This window comes from Symphalangus syndactylus, chromosome 5 (genome assembly GCF_028878055.3).
Source record: "Symphalangus syndactylus isolate Jambi chromosome 5, NHGRI_mSymSyn1-v2.1_pri, whole genome shotgun sequence".
In the NCBI taxonomy this organism is placed as follows: Eukaryota; Metazoa; Chordata; class Mammalia; order Primates; family Hylobatidae; genus Symphalangus; species Symphalangus syndactylus.
Window position 1 is genome coordinate 130,206,405 of NC_072427.2, and position 25,655 is coordinate 130,232,059.

Sequence of the window (25,655 nt, forward strand, 5' to 3'; positions counted from 1 at the left end):
CGTCTGCTACCCCTGAGACAGCAAGACCAACCCCTCCCTTGCTTCCTCCTCAGTGTACTCAATGTGAAGACTGAGGATGAAGACCTTTATGATGATCCACTTTATGAATATATACATATACAAAATGGATAAAGATTACTAAATGTACTGTTAACAGTGAGATGAAGCTGGGCGTGGTGTCTCACACCTGTAATCCCAGCACTTTGGGAGGCCGAGGCTGGTGGATCACCTGAGGTCAGTTCTCAATCAGCCTGGCCAACATGGTGAAACCCAGTGTAAGGTGGCTAAACTGAGGATGGCAGTAGGTTTGGATTCCTTATTTACTTACTTATAGTTTGTCACTTCTCAGTCACCTTGGTTAAGATCACAGAGTTGGATGGTTTGTATTTCCTTGGCTTCTAGTCTTTGTCAAGGCCTTTAAAAAGAGCAGTGGTTCCCATCTAGAAGACTGGGCTAATTACAGTATTTCAGAAAGCTTAATGGAATTTATGTATTTACCCAATTTAAGAATATATAAACTAAAGTTACTTTGCCTGGAATCATGTCACCTCAGGGTTTAAATACTAAATCTTCCTTATCAATTGAATACTTTGCTGGCAGTTATATTTTGATTTTTTAAGAAAATGAAAATGAGTATTCTTAATACATGCAGATTAGAAATGAGCTTGTGAAAGAAAAAAATAACTAAAAAGAGGGAGACTTTGATTAAAATGTTGATATAGAGTATTTCTGTTATACTGTATGGCTTTTTTTTTTATCCATTTACTAGGGGTTGATGTTGTTGGCTTTGTCAAATAAAAGAACAGTTTGTATTTTAGTGCTTGGTTTTCAACCAAGTAAATATATAAAAACTCCACAGTAACTGCTATAATTTCTACCAGAGAGTCACACTCTTTTACTGACTTTATTGCTTCTAAGTTTCTTGTTTCTGTTTTGCTTTGGTGGTTAATAACTGGAAGCACAATTTAAAACATTTCTGGACGTATCTTTACCAATTTCTCTAACCCTTAGAATAGTGCTTAGTGCTCAATAAATGTTTGTTGAATGAAGTAACAAAATAACGCATGTAAGTAGTAATTAAAGTTGAAGTAGATGTTACATTATAAAGCAGTTAGAAGTAGTATGCTATAGCACTTAACATTTCTGTTTGAGATTTAAGAGATTATTAGTAATATGGAAAGTATAAATAATACTGTACCTGTCCACAAAGGTATATTTCTTTGTTTTGGTAGCTAATTGACATTCAGCTTTCTTAAATGTCCATATTTTTACCCCATAATCCTACTTTAGTGTTTTGAATTTTATTTTTTATTTTAATTTTTTGAGACAGAGTCTCGCTGTGTCACCCAGGCTAGAGTGCAGGGGCGTCATCTCGGCTCACTACAACCTCCGCCTCCTGGGTTCAAGCGATTCTCCTGCCTCAGCCTCCTGAGTAGCTGGGATTACAGGCACATGCCACCATACCCAGCTAATTTTTGTATTGTTAATAGAGACATGTTGGCCAGGCTGGTCTTGAACTCCTGACCTCAAGTTATCCACCCACCTTGGCCTCCTGGGATTATAGGCATGAGCCACCATGCCTGGCCTGAACTTTATTATTGAATAAAATTATTTAGGCATTCAGTAATATTATGAAGTGGGTTGGCCGGGCGCGGTGGCTCACACCTGTAATCCCAACACTTTGGGAGGCCGAGGCGAGCGGATCACGAGGTCAGGAGATGGTAGACCATCCTGACTAACACGGTGAAACCCAGTCTCTACTAAAAATACAAAAAATTACCCGGGCGAGGTGGCGGGCGCCTGTAGTCCCAGCTACTCGGGAGGCTGAGGCAAGAGAATGGTGTGAACCCCAGGGGGCGGAGCCTGCAGTGAGCCGAGATTGCGCCACTGCACTCCAGCCTGGGCCACAGTGAGACTCCGTCTCAAAAAAAAAAAATTATGAAGTGGGTTGCATGGCAAGAAAACTGCCGAGTAATCAGAGGAGTGGAGAACCTTAGGCCTCTTTGATTTGTCCTTCTGCCATATTATCTAGGAGTTACAGATTAAACTATGGTGGTTTGTAACCTCATTATATCGCAGTTTTAAAATCTCATAAGGAATGTACCCCAGATGAGGAAGCAGATCTATTAGAGCCTGATGTTTTCTGTAGAGGAAGGAATAATACTGCTTGGGGAGTAGATTTAAAATTTCATATAGAGCATCTCTAGCAGGGACTTGAGGAAAGTGTGCTAGTGCTAGAGGATTATGAAAGAGTAAACCATTGTTGAGTCTTAATCTAAACCCATGGTATTTTCTTTCTTTCTTTCTTTCTTTTTTTTTTTTTTTTTTTTTTTTGAGAGCCTCACTCTTACCCAGAGTGAAGTACAGTGGCACAATCATAGCTCATTATAACCTCAAACTCCTGGGCTCAAGGAATCCTCCTTGCTGTGCCTCCCAAGTAGCTGGGATTACAGGCATGAGCCATAGTACCCAGCTAATTCTTTCATTTTTGTAGAGACACTATGTTGCCCAGACTGATGTTGAACTCCTGTCCTCAAGTGATCCTACCACCTCAGCCTCCTCAAGTGCTGTGATTACAGATGTGAGCCACTGTGCCTGGCCTCAAACCCTAGTATTTACTCAGCTTAGTTACTAAACTCACATTTAGTAACCCAAGATGGATAATTCCATTTGGAATAATCAAATACTTTTGAATTGCTTACGATATGTCATCTACTGTTCTAAGTGCTAGACTGAACTATACTAGTGAACAAAATATGCAAAGTCCTTTTTCTCACAGAATTTAAATTTTAATTGGCAGAGACAGAGAATAACAAATACATACTATGTTAGGTAGTAAAAGATAATGTTCCAGATATCGCTTGTTCATAAACTATTCCAAAATTTCCTGGCTTAAAACAACCTTGTATTGTGTCTCACAATTCTCTGGGTTGAAGAGGGTTTATCTGGATGGTGTATGTATTGGTCTCACTTGGGGGTCTCTCATTGGTGGCTGGACCTGGAGCCCCCAAGATGGCTCACGCTTCTGGCTGTCAATTGGTCCTGCTTGTTGTTTGGGTACTCAGTGGGGGCCTCCGTTCTTTTTTTTACCTGGCCTTAACCTGTGGCTTTGGCTTCTCACATCAAGGTGGCTGGCTTTCAAGAGGGAGCGTAACAAGTGGGCAGAGGCAGAAGGTACAGATTTCTGAAAGCCCAGTCTCTTAAGTTATACAGCATCACTTCTGCCACATTTTATTGATCAAAATAGTTCACAGGGAGGGGAAACAGACTCCATCCACCTTTTCATGGATGGTGGCAAGATCACATTGCAAAAGAGCACAGAGGGTAGCAGATGTTGTTGAGGCCTTCTATGGAAACATGATCTACCACAGTGCTATAAAAAATTAAGCAGGTTAATAGGGGAATAGAGAAACTGGAACTGTGTGGAGAGGTGGGGTGTCAGAAAGTGCAATATTATGTGGAGGGTCAGGCAGGGCCTCTCCCATAAGGCAATATTTTAGATACCCAATGGAAATGAATGAGCCACGGGAACCATAAGGACTTTTTAAGGAAGAATATTCCAGGCAGAGAACAGAAAATGTAGAGGTGCTAAGGTGGGAGGATCTGTGATGTGAACAAAGAATAGCAACGAGGGGAATGCGAGTGCATTAGAATGATAGAGGAAGAACAGGAGGGCATGCGAATGATTCCGAGAGGAAGAGAGAAACAGATTTTGTAGCCATGGCAAAGACTAGGTTTTCTGTGAGTGAGATGGACGCCATTGGGAAATTCTGAGCAGAGGAATTACATACAGGTTAAGTTCCTTTATCCGAAATGCTTGGGACCAAAAGTGTTGTGGAGTTCAGATTTTTTCGGATCTTGGAATATTTGCATACTTACTGGCTGAACATCCCAAATTGAAACATTCCAAATCTAAGCTGCTTCAGTGGGCATTTCCTTTGAGCATCATGTTGACACCCAAAAAGTTTCCGGTTTTGGATCATTTCAGATTTCAGATTTTTAGATTTGGAATGTTCAACCTGTATACGTTCTAACTTAAACTTTTTTTTTTTTTTTTTTTTTTTTTAGACAGAGTCTTGCTCTGTCGCCCAGGCTGGAGTGCAGTGGTGCAATCTCGGCTCACTGCAACCTCTGCTCCCGGGTTCAAGCAATTCTGCCTTAGCCCCCTGAGTAGCTGGTATTACAGGCACCTGCCACCACGCCCAGCTAATTTTTGTATTTTTAGTAGAGACGGGGTTTCACCGTGTTGGCCAGGCTGGTCTCTAACTCCTGACCTCGTGATCTGCCCGCCTCGGCCTCCCAAAATGCTGGGATTACAGGCGTGAGCCACTGCGCCTGTCCATTCTGAATTAAACTTTAAAAGAATCTTATTCTAAGAATCTTTGGCTACGCTCAAAACACTGTTTTGAGAATCAGCTGTGAGAGGACAAGAGCAGAAGGAAGGAGTCATTTCGGTAGTAGGGTAATGCCGTGTGGGATGATAGATGTGCTGGGTGGTGAGAAGTGTTGGAATTTGGCTATATATAAAGGTAGGTCTGACAATTTCCTAACGAGGGTGGATATGGGGTGAAAAAGAAGGATCAAGGATGGCTCCCAAAATGTTTACCCTATGCACCTGGAAACAGAAAGACTGGGGGAGGAGCAAGGTGGAGGTGAGGAAGATAAGACTTGAAATTTTGGTTATGTGAAGATGAATGTAAGAAGGTATCTGAGGAGAAAAGGTTACTAAATGTTACTTCCTCATTGCAGGTTTGACGTTGAGTGCTTCAGGTCTGGTCACTATGGTACGAGAACGAAAATGCATATTGTGCCACATCGTGTACAGCTCAAAAAAGGTAATAATGGAAGAGGGAGAATCTGAGGCTTTATGACTATTTTTTAAAGAGACATGTTATTAATAGATGTTATTAATATTAATAGACATGTTATTAATAGGAAAAGCTTTGACAATGTCTTATTTATGCTTCTTTTCTTTCCTAAACCATAGTCTCATTCCACTGGTTTCTTTCTCGTTACTGCCTCCTAAAGCCAGTACCTGTATTATTAAACTTCTGTCCATCCAGAATTTGAGGGTATTCAAAACTAGATGACAGGGAAATTTAGTAACCAGTTATAGGGAAGATACCTTAAAATTCCAAGGTTATTTGAAGTTATACTGCTTTGTGCAGTTTTAAGATCATGTACTTTTTGATTAGCTAAGGATATAGCATTTATTATATGTACCTGCATTCTGTTTATGCCTATGCTTGTGAAAAGTGCAGCACAGCAGAAATGGTATTAACAATATCCTAGATGTCCACAAGGTGGGGATGTTGCTCAAAGTAAAACTTTTTTTTTTGAAATGGAGTCTTACTGTGTTGCCCAGGCTGGAATTCAGTGGCACAATCTCAGCTCACTGCAACCTCTGCCTCCCCAGTTCAAGTGATTCTCCTGCTTCAGCCTCCCAAGTAACGGATTACAGGCATGTGCCGCCAGGCATGGCTAATTTTTGTATTTTTAGTAGAGACAGGGTTTCACCATGTTGCCCAGGCTGGTCTTGAACTCCTGACCACAGGTTATTCACCTGCCTCGGGCCTGTCAGAGTGCTAGGATTATAGGCATGAGCCACTGTGCCCGGCCAAAACATCTTTTTAGGACCTAAAATTGGCTGCAATTTGGGTCACTTTTTGCCTTTACCTGCCTTTATCATTTGCTTTCAGAGTAGGGCTGCTAGTTTAAATACTGAGGAATTTATTCTCTTTGCTTTTAAGATGCTCTTGATTGTCATTGGAAATTCAGAGAACTGGGAGGATCATGGGCTCAGTTAGCCAGGGAAGTGTGAGTGGAAGTGTTAAACTTTGAAAAGTGTCTAGAGTAACGATGGTTTAAGAGAAATGAGGAAGAGATATTTTAGGTAGGAGAACAACATGTACAGAGACAAATGGAATGGAGTATGACCGTTCTAGGAGTTGGCAAGAAGGCTCATCTGATTAAAACAGTTTTGCCTTGGGAATAGCAGGACTGTAATTTGTAATTAAGTGAAGACAGTTGATAAATAGTGTTGGACGCCACATTGAAGGGTCGATTATGATCCACCAAGTAGACTTGGGTGGATACTATTTTTTTTCTATCTAGATTTCTGTTAGTGATGGAAAAATTAGTGAGATTTAAAAATCATGTTTAATAATATACCTGCTACTGTTTACAAAAATAAAAGAATGCTCTTCTAATTTTAAAAATTTGATGAAGGTTTATACAAATTGTCAATAAGTCAGAATTCCTTATGACTACTTTCACGTTGGACAGAGGTAGGGAGAAGATGTGAGATGGATAGGCTGCTGCTCAGAGATGTGATATCAGAGTTTCATAGAATAGCAGCCCCATCTTGTGATACCATGATTTTGTGATTTTGCCATTTTAAATCTTTCTGGCTCTTCTACTCTGGTTTCAAACATACTTTTATCTCTTCATACTTTTCCGTGATCATAATGAAGTTAAATGAAGGGCTGGAATTATCTACTCCTGCCCTAGGAAAAGCTGATTGTAGTTTTTATTTTCCTTTTTTTTAAAAAAAGGAAAAGCTGGTTGTAGTTTTCATTTTTATTTTTATTTTTTGCTTTTTTATTTTTTTTTTAAAGCAAGGGAATGGCCTGCTTTAAGTGAGCTGTATGATTTAAGAAAATAACAAAATGGGTTAGTTGGAAGGGATAACTGATACTTATTTTCAGATAGGACTATGAACAATTGATGTTGAAGCCGTGCTTGTCTCCAATTTCCCAAACTAGTGTAACTCTGGTTTCTCCAAATAAACTATGGAGGAGAAAACGTTCAAAGTGACTTGAGTATGGGGAAAAGCTGTGTAAGGTATCCCTGAGTATCCTGAGGCCCATTAACATATAAAATACTGAGAAGCCCTGCAGTTAAATATATATGTATAATAGAGATGGAGTCTCACTATGTTGCCCAGCTGGTCTTGAACTCCTGGCCTCAAGTGTGAGCCACTACACCTGGTCATATTTTTTGTATTATTCAATGTTTTCCACATGTGTTTAACCATGAGTGCCCCCCTTCCCTCCAACCAACCCAGCCTTTAAAAATACAATACTGATTAATATACAAGGCCTAAACAGAAGCCTAATACATGAGAAGGAATGCATTTGGGGCTATTACCTTAATCCCATGCCTGTGGATCTTTTTTCTTTTCTTTCTTTTTTTTTTTTTTTTTTTGTTGTTGTTGTTTTGTTTCATTTTGAGACAGGGTTTTACCCTGCTGCCTAGGCTGGAGTGCAGTGGAGCCATCTCAGCTCACTGCAACCTCTGTGTCCCAGGCTCAGGTGATGCTCCCATCTCAGCTTCCTGACTAGCTGGGACTACAGGCATGTGCCACTATGTTCAGCTATTTTTTAATTTAAAAATTTTTTTTGTAGGGATGCGGTCTTACTAGGTTGCCCACACTGATCTTGAACTCCTAGGCTCAAGTGATCCTTTCACCTCGACCTCTCAAAGTACTGGGCTTACAGGTGTGAGCCACCATGTCTGGCTGAATTTTTTCTAATGATTTTTGAAAGTTCAGTTGTCTCACTATTTGCATTCATTCCTTGGAGCAGGGTGGGAGAAGGTTTTGCATGTAAATTTAGGACAAGATTAGTGAAGTGTTTTAAAAAAAATTAAAAGTCACATTAAAATGATTAGTGGGTGATAACATTGGTATAGTAAGAAGAATCAGTTTTTATGTCAGACAGACCCATTTCAATGAATGCTGTTTTGGTCAGGAATGGTTTTGTTGTAAGGAACAGAACTCACTTACATTTAGCTCAAGTAAAGGGGATTAGGCATATTGGTAAGCATCTAAATCAAGGAAGAATTGAATAACAGGAAGCATAAGGACTTGAGAAGATTTTTTTTTTTTTTTTTTAGACGGCATTTTGCTCTTGTTGCCCAGGCTGGAGTGCAATGGCGCGACCTTGGCTCACTGCAACCTCCACCTCCTGGGTTCAAGTGATTCTCCTGCGTCAGCCTCCTGAGTAGCTGGGATTACAGGCATGCGCCACCACACCCAGCTAATTTTGTATTTTTAGTAGAGACGGGGTTTCACCGTGTTGGTCAGGCTGGTCTCGAACTCTTGACCTCAGGTGATCCACCTGCCTCGGTCCCCAAAGTGCTGGGATTACAGGCGTGAGCCACCGCGCCCCGCCAAAGATGTGTATATTAATGGGTTTTTTCATTCTATTCTGTCACTAACTTGTCTTAGTTTTCAGGTCTGCAAGTGTTAATTTTAGTTAGTGGCCAATCAGTTGTGGCTAGAAGAGGTAATGTGTAAAGCTACTCTCTCCTTATTTTTTTATTTTTGATTTTTTTTGAGACAGAGTCTTGCTCTGTCTCCAGGCTGGAGTGCAATGGTGCGATCTTGGCTCACTGCAACCTCCGCCTCCCAGGTTCAGGCGATTCTCCTGCCTCAGCCTCCTGAGTAGCTGGGATTACAGGCACGTGCTGCCACGCCCAGCTAATTTTTGTACTTTTATTTTATTTTATTTTATTTTATTTTTTGAGACGGAGTCTCGCGCTGTCGCCCAGGCTGGAGTGCAGTGGTGCAATCTCGGCTCACTGCTAGCTCCGCCTCCCGGGTTCACGCCATTCTCCTGCCTCAGCCTCTCCGAGTAGCTGGGACTACAGGCACCCGCCACAACACCCGGCTAATTTTTTGTATTTTTAGTAGAGACGGGGTTTTACCGTGGTCTCGATCTCCTGACCTCGTGATCCGCCCGCCTCGGCCTCCCAAAGTGCTGGGATTACAAGCGTGAGCCACCGCGCCCGGCCTAATTTTTGTACTTTTAGTAGAGATGGGGTTTCACCATGTTGGTCAGGCTGGTCTCGAATTCCTGACCTTGTGATCCGCCCACCTTGGTCTCCCAAAGTGCTGGGATTATAGGCGTGAGCCACCACACCCGGCCTACTCTCTCCTTATGAAGCATCTGTAGAGATAGGAAGGAAACGATGGTCATCTTGAGTAAAATTGCCATTTAGAAGAAGTGTTTTGGCCGGGCACAGTGGTTCACGCCTGTAATCCCAGAACTTTGGGAGGCTGAGGTGGGTGGATCACCTGAGGTCAGGAGTTCGAGACCAGCCTGGCCAACATGGTGAAACCCCATCTCTACTAAAAATGCAAAAAATTAGCTGGGCATAGTGGCACATGCCTGTAATCGAGGCTACTCAGGAGGCTGAGGCAGGAGAATCTCTTGAAACCCGGGAGGCGGAGGTTGTGGTGAGCCGAGATCAAGCCACTGCTCTCCAGCCTAGGCGACAGAGCGAGACTCCATCTCAAAAAAAAAAAAAAAAGAAGTGTTTTGATTCGCAACCCTGTTTATCACACTATAGTAGATAACTTTAAGTAATAGTGGGTTGTGTTGTATTGTTTTTGACAAATGAACTGTATATGATGAAAAATCTCAATGCACCAAATGCTTACAGTGTGACATGGTGTTTGAAACATTAGCTTTGGTGTCAGATCTGCCTGGGTTTGAATCCCACTTTGACCACTTGATTATTTGTTACTCTTAGAGGGCAAGACTAAATATTTTGTTTGTTTGTTTGTTTGTTTTTTGAAACAGAGTCTCGCTCTTATTGCCCAGGCTGGAGTGCAGTGGCATGATACCAGCTCACTGCAACCTCCGCCTTCCTGGGTTCAAGCAGTTCTCCTGCCTTAGCCTCCCAAGTAGCTGGGATTACAGGCATCCACCACCACGCCCAGCTAGTGTTTTTTATTTTTTTAATTTTTTTTTTTTGTATTTTTTATTTTTAGTAGAGACGGGGTTTCACCATGTTGGCTAGGCTGGTCTCAAACTGCTGACCTCATGATCCGCCTGCCTCAGCCTCCCAAAGTGCTGGGATTACAGGCATGAGCCACTGTGCCCGGCCAAGACTGAATATTTTCACACTTAACCTTCAATGCCTAGCTCTATTCTTGGCATATAATAAGAACTTGATAAATATTTGGTGAATGAACGAGTTATAACTTCTGTGCATTCTTCAGCATGAAGTTAATCATACCCCCTCGGCAGTATTTTGCAGTTCAAGTGAGAAAATGTTTGAGGGACTTCACACGGAATGCAGTAAATAGCAATAACACAACAAGTGTAGTAGCCCTTTATTATTATATATGTGAGCAGCCATTCTCTAATTATGGCATACTGGCTGTATATACTGTAGAGTGACAAAGGGATAGACATTTATAGCTTTTTGAGTTTTTTTTTTTTTTTTTTTTTGAGACGGAGTCTCGCTCTGTTGCCCAGGCTGGTGTGCAGTGGTGCAATCTCAGCTCACTGCAAGCTCCGCCACCCGGGTTCACGCCATTCTCCTGTCTCAGCCTCTGCGAGTAGCTGGGACTACAGGCGCGCGCCACCACACCCGGCTAATTTTTTTGTATTTTTAGTAGAGACGGGGTTTCACCGTGGTCTCGATCTCCTGACCTCGTGATCCACCCGCCTCGGCCTCCCAAAGTGCTGGGATTACAAGCGTGAGCCACCGCGCCCGGCCGCTTTTTGAGTTTTGTGTATGTGTACACGTGTGCATGTTTTTTTCTTTTTTCTTTTTTCTTTTTTTTTTGAGATGGAGTCTCGCTCTGTCACCAGGCTGGAGTGCAGTGGCACAATCTCGGCTCACTGCAGACTCTGCTTCCCGGGTTCAAGTGATTCTCCTGCCTCAGCCTCCTGAGTAGCTGGGACTATAGGCACACACTGCCATGCCCAACTAATTTTTGTATTTTTAGTAGAGACGGGGTTTCATCATGTTGGCCAGGATGGTCTCTATCTCCTGACTTCGTGATCTGCCCACCTCGGCCTCCCAAAGTGCTGGGATTACAGGTGTGAGCCACCGCACCCAGCTGTGTGCATGTTTTTAAGTGGCAGCTTTCCCACATATTTTCTTCCCTCTAAGGATGGGAAGAAGGGAACCTACTATAAATGTTCAAACTTTTCACTGGAACCAAACAAATCCACTGGGGAAGGGAGGGAGTGGACAGTGAAGATAAAGGATTGATTAAGCTGCTGTGTTCAAAGTATTTTTTTAAAACTTTCTTATCTAGCATAGAGAGGCTCTGTTATGTTTGTAACTCCTATCTAAAATTGATGTATCCATCTATATTAATTCAACAAATGCTTATTGATGACTATATGCTAGGCCCTGTCCAAGACATGGGTAAAGTAAGAGTTGTAGCTTACTCTTGAGAAACTATGGATAAAATAAGCCAAATAGTTGAAAAGTTGAGTGATTTGAAAGTTTTTTTTTTTAAATGAACTTTAGTAAATTCTTTATAATGGGATAGAATTTAACCTACTTAGTTTACTCTTAAATCTTTTGCTTCCTAAAGATAATACTTTCTAATCTTTTTGGAAAGCCACTTAAATATGTCTTTTTAAGAATTCTTTTTATGTAAACATGAAATATATTAAAAACACAGTCAATTATTAAGGAACTGATTTCAGCATTATATTGAGAATAACCACAAACACATTTTGACATAAGGAGTTTGAGCCCCAATTTTTGATTGAGTAGGAACAGAGGAGTTTTTTTTCAAAGTCACCCTGCTTAGTTTTAATCTACTTTCTTTAATTTTGAAGGAGATGGACGAACACATGCGGAGCATGTTGCATCACAGGGAGCTTGAGAACCTCAAGGGCAGGTATGGGAACGGCTCTCTTCCATAAATTTGTGAATATGGGTGGATCTGAGTGATGATGGTGCCTGTCAGTTTGTTTTGCAGTAATCCATCCTAAGCAAATGTTGTCTTATGGCGTAGAACAACCTTTTATAATTAGTACCAAATATAGTAGATTTTTGGCATTCAAAAGGGATAAACTCTGATACCTTTGGGCATCTCAAATGTGTGAATTCACAGCAGCCCTATCAAGTAGATTACAACAAAGGTGAGTTGGGATGAGCTAACTCTCTCATTAGTAAGCTTTCTCATTCCTACGTGCTAGCCCTGCAACTAGGACATTTTGTATTTTTACTTCAGCAGTGTTACAAATTATTGCATGCTATAAACATTTAGTATTGCTGGAATTGTCTGAGACATCCAAAGTCTGCTAGATAGCACTGAATCTCATTGGTATAAACAAAATTGAAATATAAACCTTGAATGTATTTAAGAATGCTGGCCAGGTGCAGTGGCTCACGCCTGTAATCCCAACACTTTGGGAGCCCAGGATGGAAGGATTACTTGAGCCCAGGAGTTTGAGACCAGCCTGGGCAACGTAGGAAGACCTTGTCTCTACAAATAAAGAAATCAGGTGGGTGTGGCAGCTAATAGTCTGTGGTCCCAACTATTTGGGAGGCTAAGGTTGGGAGGATCACTTGAGCTTAGGTAGGTCCAGGCTACAGTGAGCTGTGATTGCGCCACTGCCCTCCAGCCTGGGTGACACAGTGAGACCCTGTCTCAAAAAAAAAAAAAAAAAAAAAAAAAAAGAATGCTATTCTGTGATTTAAAGCTTGAGATGTTTAAGGAAAGGAAATCTAGTAAGTGGACACCTTTAAAAAATGAAATGTAGGCCAGGTGCAGTGGCTCATGCCTGTCAGCATTTTGGAAAACTGAGCCAGGCAGATTGCTTGAGCCCAGGAGTTCAAGACCAACCTGGACAACATGGGGAAACCCCATTGTATTAGTCTATTCTCACACTGCTAATAAAGACATACCCGAGACTGGGTAATTTATAAAGGAGAGAGGTTTAATTGACTCACAGTTCCACGTGGCTGGGGAGGCCTCACAATCATGGCGGAAGGTGAATGAGGAGCAGAGTTATGTCTTACATGGCAGCAGGCAAGAGAGCTTGTGCAGGGGAATTCCCATTTATAAAACCATCAGATCTCCTGAGACTTATTCACTACCATGAGAACAGTATGGGGGAAACTGCCCCTATGATTCAGTTATCTCCACCTGGCCCTACCCTTGACATGTGAGGATTATTGCAATTCAAGGTGAGATTTGAGTGGGGACACAGCCAAGCCATATCACTTATCTCTATCCCCTGCCCCACAAAAAACCCCCAAAATTAGCTGGGCATGGTGGTGTGTGCCCGTAGTCCCAGCTACTCATCAGTCTGAGGTGGGAGGATGCTTGAGCCTGGGAGGTGGAGGTTGCAGTGAGCCAAGATCACAGCACCACACTCCAGCCTGGTGACAGAGCCATACCCTGTCTCAAAAAAAAAAAAAAAAAAAAAAAAGTAGCGTATGTGTATATTCCATGTCTTTTGTCTATTTGTGATTTCTTTTTTGATGTATTTGACTTCTGTCAATTTGAAGTTTGGAAACAGGATAGATGGAGAAACATTGGGAACCTATGAAATAGGAATTATATCTTATCCCATGAGTAATAATTACAAGTTTGTGGTTTTTGTTTTTTTTTTTTTTGAGATGGAGTCTCACTCTGTTGCCCAGGTTAGAGTGCAGTGGTGCCATCTCGGCTCACTGCAACCTCTGCTTCCCGGATTCAAGCAATTCTCCTGCTTCACCCTCCTGAGTAGCTGGGATTACAGGTGTGCACCACTACGCCCAGCTAATTTCAGAAATTTTAGTAGAGACAGGGTTTCACCATGTTGGTCAGACTGATCTCGAACTCCTAACCCTGTGATCTTCCCACCTTGGCCTCCCAACGGATTACAGGTGTGAGCCACCGTGGCCGGCCAATAGTTACAAGTTTTGATCAGGATGTCAACCTAGGTCATTTGAAATTTATTTTTTTATGACCTACAGTTTAAGATTCTGTGGGCAAATTAATGTGTTATTAAACTTTCAGCATCTCTTTAGCCTATTAGTGGAATTTTTCCCTGCCCCCAGTCTCTTATTGTGTGAAGGTTAGGTCTTAGCAGCAATATAAAGGAGACTGTCACTCAAATTTAGTATGGGGAGCCCTTATTATTTTTAATATATACTTTTTTGAGACAGGGTCTCACTCACTCTGTCACCAGGCTGAGGTGCCGTGGCATGATCACAGCTGACTGCAACCTCGAACTCCTGGGCTCAAACAATCCTCCCACCTCAGCTTACTGTATAGCTGGAACTACAGGTGTGTGCCACCACACCCTTTTGGCTTTTATTTTTGGCTTTTATTTTTTGTAAAGACAGGATTCCACTCTGTCTTTCATTTGGCCTTTATTTTTTGTAAAGACGGTTCCACTCTGTTGCTCAGGGTGGTCTTGAATTCCTGGGCTCTAGGTGATCCTCCTACCTCTGCCTTCCAAAGTGGTGAGACTACAGGCATGAGCCAGTCTCCGTGGCCAGAAGCCCTTATCATAATACCTTGAACATATATGATCTCTACCTCATTAACATTCAAAATCTATGAAATGCAGTCGACTTTTGATTATGTGGAGTATTTTACTTAAAAATCCCATTTTCAACAGACTTCCTTCTAGAGTTCATTTTATTATGGCTTACTTACCTGCCACCCGACCCATATGCACTATATCATTAAACAAAACAAACGAGGTCAGTAAATCTAGTCTGTAGGAGAGAAGCCCATTGCATTCAAAGATTAATGCCTCATTTATTTCGGACATCACTAATCAGCCATTTAAAACATTTTTAAAAGTTTGGGCCAGATGCGGTGCTCATGCCTATAATCCCAGCACTTTGGGAGGCTAAGACAGGAGGATCACTTGAGCCCAGGAGTTCAAGACCAACCTGGGGAACATAGTGGGACCCTTGTCTCTACAAAAAAAAAAAAGCCAGTTGTGGTGGATTGCACTGTAGTCCAGCTACTAAGGAGGCTGAGGCAGAAGGATCCCTTGAGCCCAGGAATTTGAGGCTGCAGTGAGCTATGATCATGCCACTGCACTCCAGCCTGGGCGACAGTGAAACCCTGTCTCAAAACAAAACCAAGTTTCGTCACATAAGACTCATGTTTATAATCAATATAGAATCATAAAAAGTTGTTTAAAAAGTAAAAGTCTTCTCTCCACCCCACCCCCCTTTCCCCTCTAAATCCTATTTCTTAGAGGAGACTCAATGGTTGCTGTATATCCTATCCAGACCTCTTTCTATGTATTTACATACTTATTTATTTATTTATTTATTGAGACAGAGTTTCACACTTGTAGCCCAAGCTGGAGTGCAATGGTGCGATCTTGGCTCACTGCAACCTCCGCCTCCTGGGTTCAAGTGATTCTCCTGCCTCAGCCTCCCAAGTAGCTGGGATTACAGGCACGCACAACCACACCTGGCTAATTTTTTGTACTTTTAGTAGAAACTGGGTTTCGCTATGTTGACCAGGCTGGTCTCGAACTCCTGACCTCAGGTGATCCACCTGCCTTGGCCTCCCAAAGTGCTGGGATTACAGGCATGAGCCACTGCGCCCAGCCTATACATTTATATTTATAGATACACGTTTTGTGATGTTAACGTAACGAACCACATTGTCATTTATGTTTTGTTCTATAATGTGTTCTTTTCCACCCATACAACTACACTGTGCTATGGAGATTTTATCTACCATTTTTAATTATTTGGATCACAGTACAATAATTAGGAAAAAGGCACTAAAAGCCTCCCTGAGCTGCCAATAGGAATGTCAGGTTTTGCACCCTAACTCATTTTCTTTAGAGGATAGCCTTTAGTACTTATTTACTCACATATTGGATATAGTGTTCCTGACCCTAACAAATTATGTTACATATAAGAGAGAAGACAAACAGGTAGCAAGAAAAAACAGCTTACAAAATTATAGAAAACCCCATAGAATCTCAAAAATTGTTTACTGACTTGGAACATTTACTGTAAGGACGGTCTTCACAGCTTGTACCATAGGGACAAATAATTATCAGTCATTATTTCTTTACCATGTTATCCTGGGTTTGTGATTATTTCCTCTGGATTTCATTTTTAACCACTAGGTTTCTGACACTGAGACTTTCTTTTTTTCTTTATAGTTGTGTCTACAGGTTTTGGTTGTGATCTGGTTAAGAATTGCAAAGTACGTGTTATTTAGGCTTTGCATGCAAGCTTGAATAAGCAATAAGTAACTGGTCTTACTTGGTTCATGGCTGTGGACATGTGAAACATTTCTCTATTTTTTCCTAATATACTTCTTCAGATGTGTGGGCTGTAAGTAACATCTCCAGATAGAGACTATTAAAACGGCACAAACCTTTATTTATTCAGCAGCTGTTGTCGGGTAGTTAGAGCAAGCTTAATAAAGAAAAGCTTATGGAGAGAGTATCTTAAGACTTTGTGTTTCACACATGAGAGGAAATTGTGTGGTAACAGGATGAAGCTAATTTAGGCCCTCCTTTAAATGCCCTAAGGAAAATTATTGCCTTTGCTAGCCAAGGAGCAAAGCTGTACATTTCCCCCATGATTATTTTATTTATTTACACAGTATAGTAAGTATTTTAACTGATTGTTAATAAATAATTATCAAGTAACATCATTAAAATATTAATTTGCTATTAGGCTTTTAAAACATGGTTTCCCAAACACTGTATGTTGAAGCATGTATGCCTGTTGTGTAGAGAACAGAGGTAATATGCTTATTCCACACACACTTGAATTTTCAGAAGATATGGCTACATAGAGAAAGAACAGGGTAGTATAACCACATCTGAAAACGCAGATGTGTGTGGAGGTAACCATATTACCCCTACACACTTTTGAAGTTTCTTATAAAGTTTTTTTTTGAAGTTTCTTGCAAAGTTTCTATTTTAAACTGGATTTTATTTATAAGAAAAATGTTAGGGATTTGGTTTTTGAAAAATTATTTTTAGTGTTAAATTTTTTTTTTTTTTTGAGATGGAGTTTTGCTCTTGTTGCTCAGGCTAGAGTGCAATGGTGCAATCTCGGCTCACCACAACCTCTACCTCCTGGGTTCAAGCGATTCTCCTGCCTCAGCCTCCTGAGTAGTTGGGATTACAGGCATGCGCCACCACACCCGGCTAATTTTGTATTTTTAGTAGAGACGGGGTTTCTCCATGTTGGTCAGGCTGGTCTTGAACTCCTGACCTCAGGTGATCTGCCCGCCTTGGCCTCCCAAAGTGCTGGGATTACAGGCATTGGCACCCAGCTAGTGTTAACTTTTATACTGCACTTATTGCGTATGCCCTTCTGGACAGGGTCTCTGATTTGTTCTCTGTCAAATAATTTTGGAACTCTGGTTATATTCTTTCTCACTAGGATTGCAAAATGGTTTGAAAATGTTCCACTGTTAAGAATCCAACATATGTTTGTGCTTTGGGGGTTGCAGGGTGTGTAGGTTTACGATTATGGATGTTTATTTTTAACAGTTAAGTTCTGCCTACTTTATACAACATTCCTTAATATTTTGGAAAGTCAGTATTGCTTTCTAGTTGTGTCTTTTAAGAGCGAGGGGTTTTGATAGTTTGAGCATTAGACAGATTCTCTGCATTTTAGAAGTAAGGATAAAATCAGGGATTTTATTTTAAAATACTTTTTAGGGATTATACTAAAGTCCCCAATTGAAAGATGTCCCTGGTACTGCAATATTCAGTTTAGCATTCTATGAGCTTTTAGGTAGAAAAGTAGGCTAAAATATTTTCCATAGTTTTAGAGAGTTTTCAGACAAAAATATTTTCTTTTTTTTTTTGAGACCAAGTCTCACTCTGTCACCCAGGCTGGAGTGCAGTGGAGTGATCTCGGCTCACTGCAACCTCCACCTCCCAGGTTCAAGCGATTCTCCTGCTTCCGCCTCCTGAGTAGCTAGGATTACAGGCGCGTGCCACCATGCCCGGCTAATTTTTGTATTTTTTTTAGTAGAGATGGGGTTTCACCATATTGGCCAGGCTGGTCTTGAAGTCCTGACCTCGTGATCCACCCACCTCGGCCTCCCAAAGTGCTGGGATTACAGGCTTGAACCACTGCGCCTGGCCGACAAAAAGGTTTTCTAACTGGAAAATTGAGTTGGTTGGAATGTTTATAGTGTAAATGAGATATTATAGATTTGTTATAGTCCTCAGACTGTTCTGATGCTGCCCATTGTGATAGATGTATATAATTAACTTCTTTGTGTGTTGCTCTGAGAAACAGCTTGTTATTAACGTTCAGTTGGAATGAGCTACCATCAATTTAATTGCTTGAGAGAAAAGTATCGGTATCCCTGGTAAACTGGAGAAAGTTGAGGATTATTCTTTTTTCTTTTTTACTTTTCTTTTTTTTTTTTTTTTTGAGATGGAGTCTCACTCTGTCGCCCAGGCTGGAGTGCAGTGGTGTGATCTCTGCTCACTACAACCTCCGCCTCCTGGGTTCAAGTGATTCTCCTGCCTCAGCCTCCTGAGTAGCTGGGATTACAGGTGCTCACCACCATGCCCGGCTAATTTTTGTATTTTTAGTAGAGACGGGGTTTTACCAGGTTGGCCAGGGTGGTCTCAAACTCCTGACCTCAGGTGATCACACCCGCCTCAGCCTCCCAAAGTGCTGGGATTACAGGTGTGAGCCACCACGCCTGGCCGAAGATTATTCTTTAAGTGTATAAATGTAGTAAATGCAGTTGAAAACCCTCAGTAAAAATAATGTATTTAAGTACCTGTGGAATTAGAATATTGATATTCTGGGTAATCAGATATTGACATTTTTAGGAAACCTGGTCAGAGCACCTTAAAATGAATCTTAAAAATGTCGGTATTTGAGGTTACAGAGTGAAAAAACAGTGAAAACTTGCAAATTTTCTGTTTTTCTGAGCTCTTCTCCATGATCCTTACAAAATAAGGAACAATGTTGTTTTTTTAAACTTACTGGGCATTGTTTGAGTGTTTAGACTTTGTCACCCTAAACAAGAGTGACTATGCTAAGTATTTATTAGAAGACAGTTTCTGTTACAGGTCACCTGAATATTCATTAAAAAAAAAAAAAAGAAAGAAAACACCTTACCAGAAAACAGCATGCCTAGAATTTAGCTGTATTTTGGTAAGGTGTTTTTTTTTTTTCTTTTGTTTTTTTTGAGATGGCATCTCACTGTGTCTCCCAGGCTGGAGTGCCGTGGTGTAATCTTGGCTCACTGCAACCTTTGCCTTCTGGATTCAAGCAATTCTCCTGCCTCAGCCTCCTGAATAGCTGGGAATATAGGTGCGCACCACCACACCAGGCTAATTTTTGTATTTTTAGTAGAGATGGGGGTTTCACCGTTTTGGTCAGGCTGGTCTCAAACTGCTGACCTCATGATCTGCCTGCCTTGGCCTCCCCAAGTGCTGGGATTACAGGCGTGAGCCACCAAGCCCGGCCTTTTTTTTTTTCTTGAATGAATATTCAGGTGATCTGTAACAGTAACTGTCTTCTAGTAAATGAAGTGCCCAGTTTTGAGGGTCTCTTCTGATTGATGTAAATTCTGCCTATGTCTAGTTAGGTATCTGTGAGGGAAAGATGGAACAGAGGTGCATGTGTGTGTATGTGTTTCTGTCTGGACAAAGACGGCATGTCTTTTTGGGTTGTTGGGTTTTTTTTTTTTAATAGATTGGCATAGGAAGTGCAAAAATATAACTAGTCTAAATCCAAGACACATGATACATAGTTAAGCCAATTTGGATTGTTGAATGGATACTGCTGTCTTGTAACTATGGTGTTCAGATGTTTCTCATAAATGACTGCATAGTCAGCTGACCCAGTCAAGGGATTTCCAGAAGCTAAAAAGCAGTTTAATTATTGATCTGCTACAGCTCTGGACACTGATTCAAGACTTTGGCTTTTGAAGACTGGCTAAGTGAGATTTGCCATGAAGTATGTAAAGTAGAAAAACAAAACAAAGCAAAAAAGTCTGCCTAGTTTAACTAAAAACCTGGTTTTGCATCTCTCTGAACTGCAGCATTTTCTGAAACTTGAGAAAACACATTTGCTTGGCACAGCTGTTAACTTCCTACAACTGAAATGCTTTCCATTCCCTTTAAAATAAGCCCTTCTGAAGCAGAATGTAGATCACATGTATCATCCAGACCAAAAAAGTTTGCCTGGACTACTCCTGGGGTCCGGAATCCTCACATTCCAGGCAGAGCTCCAGCTGTTCCGATTTAGTTACCCACTTGGGATTGGCTGCGCCACCTACTCTTGTTTCCACCCCTTAACTTTCACTGGAAGAAAGCTCTAGACTGAAGATTAAATGTAAGCGCTGTCACCAGGCCTTCTGAGTGCAGCTGGCACCATGGGTGTGCACCAGAGCAACTTCTGCTTGCTCTGAGCCCCCTGCCCTGCCTCCCCTTTCACCATGTTTCCTCTGGCAAGATTTTAAGTACAGCAATTCAAGAAGATTTCTCCTCCTAAACGACATTTATCTGAAGTGTATTGCCTCTTGATTGCTGGAAAAGAATCTTAAACTCATTTCAAAAGTAACTTATAAACAAACTTATTATTAAAAGTGATGAAAGGAGCATTGAAATTAATTAGCACTAATTTTTCACTGTGCCAAAGTGTGCAGTGTCCTTCAGAGGAAACGATAACAGATCTGGTGAGTGTGCCATGCCAGTGGGGAGAATTGAATGTCCCTCATCTCCCTCTTTCCCTAGGGACATTAGTCATGAGTGCCGAGTGTGCGGGGTCACAGAAGTGGGTCTTTCTGCATATGCAAAGCACATTTCTGGCCAGTTGCACAAAGATAACGTTGATGCCCAGGAAAGAGAAGATGATGGAAAAGGAGAGGAAGAGGAAGAAGATTATTTTGACAAGGAACTCGTTCAGTTAATAAAACAAAGGAAAGAACAAAATCGGTAAGTAATTGTTTTTTTTAAAAGCCTATCTATAACAGAACACAGCAAAGAATACATTTTATATCTTTGTACTGTTCAGCCCATAGCATTTAAACTTAGGTATAAAGTTTAGCTTGAGGTTGTTGTCTTATTAATCAAAGGGCAATGGAGTGTTTTCTTGAACTACTGTAATACCTTCTTAAAAAAGCAAACTCAGTATAGTTCCTACATAAGCTGTAGCTACATATCTGAAATTTTTGCCATGTTGGTAACTATGTTGAGAATGGCTTTATTGGTATCCAAATCTTTTTTTTTTTTTTTTTTTTTTTAAGATGGAGTCTCACTCTGTCACCCACCCAGACTGGAGTGCAGTGGTGTGATCTTGGCTCATTGTAACCTCTGCCTCCTGGGTTCAAGTAATTCTCCTGCCTCAGCCTCCTGAGTAGCTGGGATTACAGATGCCTGCCACCATGCCTGGCTAATTTTTTTTTGTACTTTTAGTAGAGACGGGGTTTAACCCCATTAGCCTGGCTGGTCTCAAACTCCTGACCTCAAGCAGTCTGCCCACCTCAGCCTCCCAAAGTGCTGGGATTACAGGCATGAGCCACCATACCTGGCCAGTATCCAAATCTTTTGAATACCAATAAGTTTTTATTTGGTGTTTAAATTTTCTAGTGGAAAGGTGTTAGAGTATAAGCTTCATTGTATAAATTGTATAGTATATAGTATAGTCTTATTGCCAAAATAACAGTATAGTCTATGGTATATAGTATAGTCTTATTGCCAAATAACATTTCTTAGGAAAATATTTTTTGACTGGTGTGAATTAACGTGGTGCTTCTGCCAAATTTGATTTATCTTTTTGTCTTTGAATCCCCAGTGACTACCACAGTGCTTTATTGAATAAATTTTTTTTGATAGTGTCAAGATCATTTAAGCAATATAAATTTTCTAATTTGTACTGCATAATTTCATACCTACATTTATACATTCAGGTATTAGGCATTTATGTTTTTATCTTACTGCTTTCTGGTCTAAAGAGTTTAATTATAAAATTTGTTAAAAAGAGTTTAATTAATGAGGTAGAAATTTTCCATGTGAGGGAAAGAGAGAGAGAAGCACTTATGAGGTGGGATAATTTTTTAAGTCCCAGAACATGAAGAGAATCATTTCAGATTCTAAAATAAAAATTTAAAGATTCTTTTTGAATACTAGTTATACCTGGTCTGTACCTCCTTTTTAGTTAGAGGCTTGACTATAAAAAGGGAGTCGTTTTTACTCTGTATGTTAAAAGTTTTTTTGCTGGGAGGCACGGTGGCTCAGGCCTGTTGTCCTGGTGCGTGAGGAGGCGAGGCCAGGGCTTCAAGACCAGCCTGGGCAACATAGGAAGCCCTTATCTATGTAACAACAGCAACAAAAAATTAAAATTAAAAAAAAGATTTTTGAACAAGTCCTTGAAGGAGACTTTCTTCGTCTTAAAATATCAATAAAGGACGAGCATCCCTAATCCTAAATCTGAAAATGCACCAAAATCCAAAACTTTTGAGTGGCAACATGAGGCCATCAGTGGAAAATTCCATACCTCATTTCATTTTACAAAATTATTTAAAATATTACCTAAAATTATCTTCAGACTGTGTATAAAAGGCTTATATGAAACATAAATGAATTTTATTTTTAGACTTGGGTCCCATTCCCATAATATCCCATTATGTATATGCAAAAATATTCCAAAATCCAAAGCAGTTTGAAATGCAAAACGTTTCTGGTCGCAAGCATTTCAGATAAGGGACACTCAAACAACATGATTCTTAAATCATTTAGTAGCTTAGTCCTTCAGATGACATTTTCATTACTTTTAATATAGTTGCAGTTTACTTTCTCCTGCTTTAGGCAGTTGGAGCCTCTGGGAGACTAACTTCTATTAAACATCAAGTCAGAATAGATTAGACATTTGTATCATAGTTACTGTTTTTTGAGTCTTTTGATGTGCCTCCTTGGTGACCTATTTATAAAATCATCTACTTCTTTTTTTTTTTTTTTTTTTTTTTTTTTTTGAGACAGGGTGTCAGTCTGTCACCCAGGCTTGAGTGCAGTGGCATGATGACACCTCACTGCAGCCTCAACTTCCTAGGCTCCAACAGTCCTCCCACCTCAGCCTCCCGAGAAGCTGGGACTACAGGCATGCATCACCACCATGCCTAGCTAATTTTTTTTTTAATTTTTATTTTTGGTAGAGATGGGGTTTAGCCATGTTGCCCAGGCTGGCCTCGAACTTCTGGGCTCAAGTGATCCACCCACCTTGGCCTCCCAAAGTGCTGAGATTACAGGCGTGAGCCACCACACCTGGCCAAAATCATCTACTTCTTCAGGAGGTTTTTTTTTTTTTTTTCTTTTTTCCTTCATGAATTTTTAACTTATTCTTTCTGGTCTATGGGTTTAGCTGAATGCTCCTATCTTCTGAATCTAGCCAATTCATGATGATCTAGGAATTCTACTTTGTGATTTATTTATCCCCCAATTCTCCCATTTCTGATCATATCAGTATAGCTGAGTCAGTGGTCTCCTTGGATGCCAGGAGTTGCATATTGCATAGAATCAAAAGATAAAGGCAATTTGGTTAATGGTTATAAAAAAATTCTGCTACGGCATGTAATAATACTTGTTACTTTCTAAACAGAGTCTCCTGTTTAGAAATGATTGTAATTTATATAATATGAGTGGATGTTTGAACTTCTAGATAGACATTTAAATTCCGTCTTGTGAAAAAGGAAGAAGTTCCAATTTGTGTCCAAAATATCGTAGACATTGAAAGCCTTTAAAGCCAATTAAAGTCAGTATTGAGTTTAAGATTTTTAACTCAAGGTCAGAGGAAGGATTTTAAATGTGGAAACTTTGTTTTGAGATGTTGATTCTATGAAGGCCTATGGTTAGGAGTATAGACTCTGGCTGGAGTCAGACTGCCAAGGTTTAAATCTCTGCTCTACTACTTTCTGGCTGTCTTATTCTAGGCAAGTTATATAACCTGTCTACTGCTCAATTTCTCATCTATAAAGTAAGAATAATAAGAATACTTGCCATGCCTGTAATTCCAGCACTTTGGGAGGCTGAGGCGGGCGGATCACGAGGTCAGGAGTTCAAGACCAGCCTGGCCAACATGGTGGAACCCCGTCTCTACTAAAAATACAAAAATTAGCCAGGCGTGGTGGCAGGCACCTGTAATCCCAGCTACTCAGGAGGCTGAGGCAGTAGAATCGCTTGAACTCGAGAGACAGAGGTTGCAGTGAGCCGAGATCGTGCCATGGCACTCCAGCCTGGGTGACAAAGTGAGACTCCATCTCCAAAAAAAATAAATAAATAAAAATACTTTCCCCAGGATTATAAAAACTGAGATAATCTATATAAGGTGCTTAGCATTAAATGCCTGACACTTAGGTACTCAGTAAATTTTAACTAGCTACTCAGTATTTTGAGCACTTACCACATGCTAAGCACCATGCCCATGCACACCATAGGCAGTTTGTAGAAGAAAATGGTTTTTACACCTATTGCTGTGATGCTTACTGAAGCTTATTCATGTTTCTGTGCACTCCTCATCTGACATGAACACGTGAAACAGCTGTAGCTTCTTTATAAAAACCTCTGGCTCATGAAGCTCCTTATAGCACATATTATGGTTACTACTTGTTTGGTATATGCTATTTTCCTCCTGTTTGTGACCTTACTGTCTCAGCTAGGTTCTAAGCCCTTCACAAACCGGAACTGTACATAAAAGTCTTCTTATACCACTAACAGTTATTGAATGGGTACTGGACAAAGTGTTTATTAATAAAAATAACCATGCAAAGTATCATCTTATTTAAAATAGGTTAAGAAATGCAGTTTTTCAGAAAGAACCTACAACTGGAAAAATCATGGTATTAAGGGCAGCTGAACATAAAATTGTACTAAATATGATAACTAGGCCAGGCGCAGTGGCTCATGCTTGTACCCCTGTAATCCCAGCACTTTGGGAGGCCGCAGTGGGTGGATTACCTGAGGTCAGGAGTTTGAGACCAGCCTGGCCAACATGGTGAAACCCTGTCTCTACTAAAAATACAAAAATTAGCTGGGCGTGATGGCACATGCCTGTAATCCCAGGTACTCGGGAGTCTGAGGCAGGAGAATTGCTTGAGCCTGGGAGACAGAGGTTGCAGTGACCTGAGATTGTGCCACTGCACGCCAGCCTGGCCAACAGTGCAAGACTCTGTCTCAAAAAAAAAAAAAAAAAAAAAAAAAGATAACTATAGCTATAAAATATACTTGTTCTCTTTTCAAAAAAGCTGCATAATACAAAAATAATAATTGGATGATAGGGACAAAATCTCAGAACCTGCCAAGAAAAACAGGACCAAGAAAGGGAGGAGAATGTAAATATGCCAAATTTTTGTTTGTTTGTTTGAGACAGTCTCGCTCTGTTACCCAGGCTGCAGTGCAATGGCATGATCTCAGCTCACTGCAACCTCCGCCTCCTGGGTTCAAGTGATTCTCATTCCTCAGCCTCCCGAACAGCTGGGGTTACAGGCGTGCTCCACTATGCCTGGCTAATTTTTGTATTTTTAGTAGAGATGGGGTTTCTCCGTGTTGGCCATGTTGGTCTTGGACTCCTGACCTCAAGTGATCTGCCCGCCTTGGCCTCTCAAAGTGCTGGAATTATAGATGTGAGCCACCACACCTGGCCAAATGTGCCAACTTTTTAATATTTCTGAGTGATGGGGGAGATGGTTGTAATTACTTGAAATTTAAATAATTTAAAATGTTTAATTTTTAAATTAATAAGTTGAGGAATATATATTTAAATATATCATTTAAAGATATGAAAACAACCACTATTAGACATAAAACTAGACTTGGTTACATATTCTAAGTAACGGGAGGAAAGTACAAGGGAAGTTTGGTGGGTTATGCCTTTCAAGGTAGCATAAGAATTCCTTTAAATCGCTAATGAAAAACTGTTTTTCTTCC

General features: G+C 40.7%; 1 protein-coding gene across 10 annotated transcripts in view; it reads left to right on the forward strand.

Moving 5' to 3' along the window:
• ZNF106 (zinc finger protein 106) overlaps nt 1-25,655 on the forward strand; it is a 77,289-nt gene that overhangs the window by 11,681 nt on the left and 39,953 nt on the right. For 5 of the 10 annotated variants that reach the window (XM_055278853.2, XM_055278854.2, XM_063639550.1 and 2 more), the window contains exons 2-3: nt 4,750-4,835; nt 11,595-11,656. In XM_055278853.2, the coding sequence (XP_055134828.2) occupies nt 4,782-4,835; nt 11,595-11,656 (116 nt within the window). In that variant the 5' untranslated portion in view covers nt 4,750-4,781. Of the gene's footprint in view, nt 1-4,749; nt 4,836-11,594; nt 11,657-12,136; nt 12,267-20,471; nt 20,673-25,655 lie in introns of those variants that run through there. The other 5 variants (XM_055278851.2, XM_055278852.2, XM_063639548.1 and 2 more) reach the window with 3 other exon arrangements.